Genomic DNA, 6,149 nt, shown 5'->3' on the forward strand with positions numbered 1-6,149 from the left:
AAATTGACTTCATATCTCTGGAACTAGGTCAACGTCCGAGACTGGCTCTATGAGATAGGTCTGGGGATGTACCAGGAGAACTTTGAACGGTGCCACATCAGGACGCTGAAGGAGATGGAGATATTGAAGGGGTTCGATGCCAGAGCTGTGGACAGGGAGTTGGGGATCAGGAAGGAAGGTAATTAGGACAGGAGATTTAACCCAGGTTTAGGTTAGTGAGGGGGGTGGGGGGGGGGGCAGAAGAGATGATAGGTTTAGTATGGTGAGGGGAGGGGCATAAGAGATGACCCATGGTTAGGAAGGTGAGGGTGACAAAAGGAATTAGTTTAGTGAGGGAGTAAAAGGCATGACCCATCGTTCATTACCTTATAGTTCCCCTTACCACTCCAATTATCGTTCTCATTGAATCGAAATGTAAAGCCTATTTTAAACATTACTGGCAATTCTGATAATGCAACAGATTGTTTAAATGAAGTTAACAAAAAAAAATCATTACTCAAATTTTATAATTTTATCCATATCGTCGGCAGGTCACGTGAAAAGACTTTTGTACGCCATACGAATGTTACGAGACCCTACAGAAAGTAAGTTTAATCTTTCACGGAAATCTTTTGTCAGTAGCGTAGCGAGGGGGGGGGGGGGGGCGGGGGGGGGACATATGTCCCCGGGCGCCGAGCTTAGGGGGCGCCAAAATGGGTTGGAAAAATAAATTGAAAGGTTGAGGGGGGTGCAAATCAAAATCTCGAGGGGGGGGGGGGGGTGCAAATCGAAAAGTTTGTCCCCGGGCGCCGGGAAGGGTCGCTACGCCTCTGTCTTTTGGTATGGTCAATACAAAGTTCCAACAGAAAGTAAGTTTAATCTTTCACGGAAATCTTTTGTTATGGTCAATTGGTAGAGCTGACAGAAGGTAGGTTTAATATTTACTGAAATCTTTTGTTTTGGGTCAATTGATTTAAGACTGAAATCCATTGTTAGAACACGTTTTGTGTTAGAATTCAGTTCCCCTGTAGAGTGAAAAGGATCACTTTTATAGCAAATGGACAGGTTAACGAATGAAAGTCTGGGTGAGTAGAGACAATGTCCACGTCACGACAAGTCGCAGCTGCTTGAAAACATGATGTCCAATTTATCTGACTTCGAGTCTCTACTGGAAAGAGAAAAATCCAATTCCTTACAACTGGTCACTTTTAATACTAATGCATTTAAAATAAAATTCTTATGTTTTTGTTGACAGCTCTTTTGTAACTAACATCTTAAAGTGCTCTTTGGTCGGCGTGGTCGAGTCGGTAAAGCTCATGGTTACTAACCCGAAAAAGTCTCGAGTTCGAACCCTCGGGCAGATGAGGCTCGTTAGCTGGGCACAGCCACTCTTCTAGGAGAGTCAACTCCAAAATCAAACAACTGCTGCCCTGTAGTTTGTTCTTGGTTGGATAAACGCTATGGAAGCAAATCCGAAAATAAAAGCAGGCTGAAATCGGAGTCAATGACATCAATGGCGCATAACCAGTTGTCACGGATCCTTAATTGTGATGGAAGCATGATCGAGTCCAGTGTTTCTTCCCGACTTTTTTCTCCGGGGGGGGGGGGGGGCACTTGATAATTTCGGGGGGGGGGGGCGGTCAACATTTTCCAGGGGGGGGGGGGGCGGACACTAGTAAAAGTATATATGTTCTATATAAATTCCGAAGAGATGCCTGGAAGAAACTCTGATCGAGTCGGCAAAAAGCTCGTGGTTGATAAATTCGAAAAAGTCTCGAGTTCAAACCACTTGGCAGATCAGGCTCGATCCCTTCCAACACTAAAAATTAAGAACGAAGAAGAAGAAGAAAAAGAAGAAGAAAATGCTCTTTAAAATGTTTTAATTCCTCAGCTCAGCAACGCGCCAACGCAACCCGTCAAATCATGGAGAAAACAAAACTGCATAAACTGCAAGAGGTCAACAACGAGGAATTCGAGTTCTGGGAAAAACTGAGAAAAACTTGTTTGGAGCCAGACCTCAAGGCGTTTGGCATCGACTCGGAGATCGCAAGTCAGTACCTGTTTTCAATCTTTGTGATAACATTGTCTTTTTTACACTTGCGATATTTGTCGCTTGCCAGTCTGATTCCCTTTCTTTTTCATTTGACATTCCATGAAAAAATACTTTCGTAACTGTAAATTACACAAACTTATTATTTTCCTTTTTAAATTACTAATTTCATTAAGCGGTTGTACTATCCTTGCTATTAGACATTCTATATTACTTGTCCTTAAGATATCTACGAACTTTAATGCTATATGATATTTTACACTAAATAATATTCTTTTGGAAAAGAGAACTACTTATGTGGAAAGTGACCTCATGATTTTGGTAGTAACTCGGGTGATGTCATTTTACTTTACGTCGTATAGTTTTTAGCTATGGTTGAGAAATATTGTTGAATGGAACGGAGTGGTCGGGTGGTATAGCGCTCGAAAAGTTTTCGGAGTTGAGTCTGTAGGACGTGCCTGAGTCTGACCAAGTCATACAATGTAAACGGCGTCTGGGCATAGTGCTGACCACACCTTCCATTCAAATGCCGAGGTTAAGCAATATCACGCTGCTTCATCGGGTCTGAAAGAGAAACTTTACTTACCATTTCGTTGTGCCTTGCTGCTGTTTAGGCTTAAAAGAAGTTGTCATCATGCTGACATCCCCTTGTCTTGAGAAACTTAGCGACTAATTAAATCACTTTATAAAACCAATGTTAAATATCAGTATTAAATGCCAACATATGCAATGTTAATGCCTGCTTTAAGATACTTTTTGGCATTCTGTAATATATGAATCGAAACATTGAGAAACTTTATCCTAGATGACATTATTATATGATATGGCAATCAATGGTATGACTTTCTATTCCATAACACATTGAACACTATGACATTCCATTTTGTCCCCATTATATTTACAGTAAACCTGGTTTCTCTGAGAAACGATTGGCTGATTTCTATGGCTGTGTCAAACAGTTTGTGGATCATACTTATATCCACCGTGTCTACAAAGGATAACCTCAGTGTACTAGGTTCGAATCCACTGGGTATGTTGAGTTTAATTTTATTTTTACTATCTAATTCAGGGATCCTGGACATGTTACATAACACGAGTGGCTGAGAGGATTTGTTAATTATTTTCTTATAATGTTATATAGTATGGTCGTCTATGAATCTGTTATATGACTACGTTTTATGTTGAAGTGGGGGAAAGTTAAAATGTCGTATGTGTGTGCTATGCTCCATGTTGAAATGTAACCCTTTAAAAGATCATTTTTAAAAATTATTTATCTGCCTCCTGCATTTTGGTTTTGATCTCAGCTCCTTGCTATAGAGCTAATAATTTACTTTTGTTGGCTGCATAGCCTAGTTTAGTTTATGATTACATTAGTGTAATTAGCGAAATGATTCTTCTAAATAAAAATACTAGAACAATCTCCCCTTAAATTAGTCTAGTAAAGCAGATGATGTTTAAAACTCCAAATGTAAAACACATAGTAAATACATTCTAAATACACTGTATACTCATTGCAAACAATTTGTGTAAACACATTCTAAATACACTTTAAAAACATTGTAAACACATTCTAAATACACTTTAAACCCCTCATTGCAAACTATTTGTAAACACATTCTAAATACACTGTAAACACATTGTTTATACACTGCAAACACAACGCAAACCCATTATAAACACATTCTAAATACATTGTAAATACACCGTAAACACATTGCAAACACATTGTTTAAATACTGCAAACACAATGGAAACCCATTATAAATATATTCCAAATACACTGTAAACATATTATAAACCCATTGTAAACACATTGTAAGCTCACCGTCAACACACTGTAATTCCAGATTTAGTTTTCCTGCTCATCTTCGGTCTAGTGTTCCTCATCCAGTTCCTGTGTATGCTGGTCCACCGTGCCAACACGCTGTGTCACAACATTGCACGCGCTCCTTACACGTGCGGCAAGCCACTAGAGACCAGCTGGTCATTCAAGGATAAGGTAGATCTATTTATAGATTTTTTGTATCTAATGTACAAGGTTTGTAAGCTACAGGGTATCATCCTTAGTGTTTCTTCCAGACTTTTTTCTCGGAAGGGGGGGGGGGGGGGGTGAAGGGGGCACTTGAAATTTTCGGGGGGGGGGGGGGGGGTAGACTTTCTTCGGGGCGGGGGGGGGGGCCGGACGCTGTTAAAAGTATATATTTTCTATATAAATTTTATTTCGTTCGGCTCTACCGCCCCCCCCCCCACCCCGAAGAGATGCCTGGAAGAAACTGATCATCCTGGACGTCTGATTTTCCCGGTAGTGTTTCTTCCAGACTTTTTTCTCCGAAGGGGAGGGCCAGGGGGGGCACTTGACATTTTCGGGGGAAGGGGGCGGACAAAAAATTCCGGGCGGGGGGCGGACACTGTTAATATATATATATATATATATATATATATATATATATATATATATATATATATATATATATTGTATATACTTTTCATTTCGTTGGGAGTGGGGGGTCGGTAGACATTCTTCGGGGGGCTCTGCCCCCCCCCCCCCCCCACGAAGAGATGCGTGGAAGAAACTCTGTTTCCCCGTCAAGGGGGAAGTAACTTTCCGGGTCATGAGAGGTATCAGGCCCCTGGGTCCTACCTGGGGAAACAAAGGCTCTATTTGATTGGTCCAATGGACTGATTTGAAAGTGTACTTCATTACGCAACAAGGAAAATGGCAAAACCTAGCTTTTAATCAGATAAAAAACAGTTGTTTTTGACGTAAGAAACGATCCAGGTCCTGTTAAAATAAGGGTGGACTCGTACACGTCTTAGAAGACAGTGTTAGAGGACTAATGCACTCCGCCTTATGACTAACTCTTGCATTTTATTCCTCATTAAATATACATTTAATTAAATTCATTTTTTTAAAGCTACACTAATTTTTTAAAAATTCTTTGATCCCTGCGACAGTTTGAGACGAAAGAGGAAGAAGACCTATATCAATCAATCCGCGAAATTAACTCAGAAGTTACTAGGTCTAGACGGTTGGCAGACTCAACATATGGCGCCACACATTCAAGTTACATAAGAGTTCAGGACGATGATGAAGCTTAACCAATAAGGACAGGCTTACAATTTGGCGCCACAAGTTACATTAGTTTAGGCACCTACAGGGCGATGATTAGACCTAATCAAACCATACAGTCTTTGCACAAACAGCTCGTTTCCTATAAGCCTTGCTTGAACATAGCTTTAGTTCATGCCATGATACTATCGAACTAAGATGATTGCTCTGAAAATATCCTTTTATGTTTTAGTATTTCCGTTATAACTATATAATTCTGATATATAATTCTGCCATAACTCTGTTCACATAACAGTTGAGCATCTATATTGTGCTGAGTTCAATCAATGAAATATAATTTATAAAACATTCGCGGTAAATATACGTTAAGCTCTTTTTGTTTGTTTAATCGTATACACTTTGACTTTATTGATATAAATTTATGTAAAGAATATTATATATTTACACAAATATTATATTATATATATATATATATATATATATATATATATATATATATATATATATATATATATATATATATACAGATTTTTTCAAATGTATGTATATGTATTAAAACACTATGTCCACCAAACTACATTTCTACAATATTTTTTATCAAATGTTTTTAATATTTCACTGGCAGATCTTTTAAATTAAAACTTTATTTGACATTTTTCATGAAATTTATACGTATGATAAAATATTCCAAATGTGTTTTAAATAAACAAGACAGAAACTGAGCTCTGTTCTGACAAATCATTCTAGAGTCAAGACGACCAGTTTCTTCCAGGCATCTCTTCGGAAAGGAGGGGGGAGGGGGAATCTACCGCCCTCCCCCCTAAACGAAATGAAATTTATATAGGAAATATATAATTTTTCAAGTGTCAACCCCCCTCAACGGAAAATTTAGTCCGCCCCCCCCCTCCTCACCGGAAAATTTAGTCAGCCCCCCCCCCCCCGAAAATATCAAGTTTCCCGCACCCCCTCCCCGGAGAAAAAAGTCTGAAAGAAACACTGAAGACGACAACCAGACGTAAGTTCGAGAAGAACCTCTTTAATAAATCTGCC

At 39.2% G+C, this 6,149-nt stretch overlaps 1 protein-coding gene across 1 annotated transcript in view; it reads left to right on the forward strand.

The window, feature by feature from the left end:
• Positions 1-5,128, forward strand: part of LOC131940217 (uncharacterized) — a 32,218-nt gene extending 27,090 nt beyond the window's left edge. The window contains exons 22-27 of the mRNA XM_059298844.1: positions 28-178; positions 531-584; positions 1,871-2,029; positions 2,934-3,059; positions 3,877-4,028; positions 4,985-5,128. Of these exons, the coding sequence (XP_059154827.1) occupies positions 28-178; positions 531-584; positions 1,871-2,029; positions 2,934-3,059; positions 3,877-4,028; positions 4,985-5,128 (786 nt within the window). The remainder of the gene's footprint in view (positions 1-27; positions 179-530; positions 585-1,870; positions 2,030-2,933; positions 3,060-3,876; positions 4,029-4,984) is intronic.
• Positions 5,129-6,149: the final 1,021 nt, after the last annotated feature.

This window comes from Physella acuta, unplaced genomic scaffold, assembly GCF_028476545.2.
Source record: "Physella acuta isolate Inbredline_101_S28 unplaced genomic scaffold, ASM2847654v3 ptg000312l, whole genome shotgun sequence".
In the NCBI taxonomy this organism is placed as follows: domain Eukaryota; kingdom Metazoa; phylum Mollusca; class Gastropoda; family Physidae; genus Physella; species Physella acuta.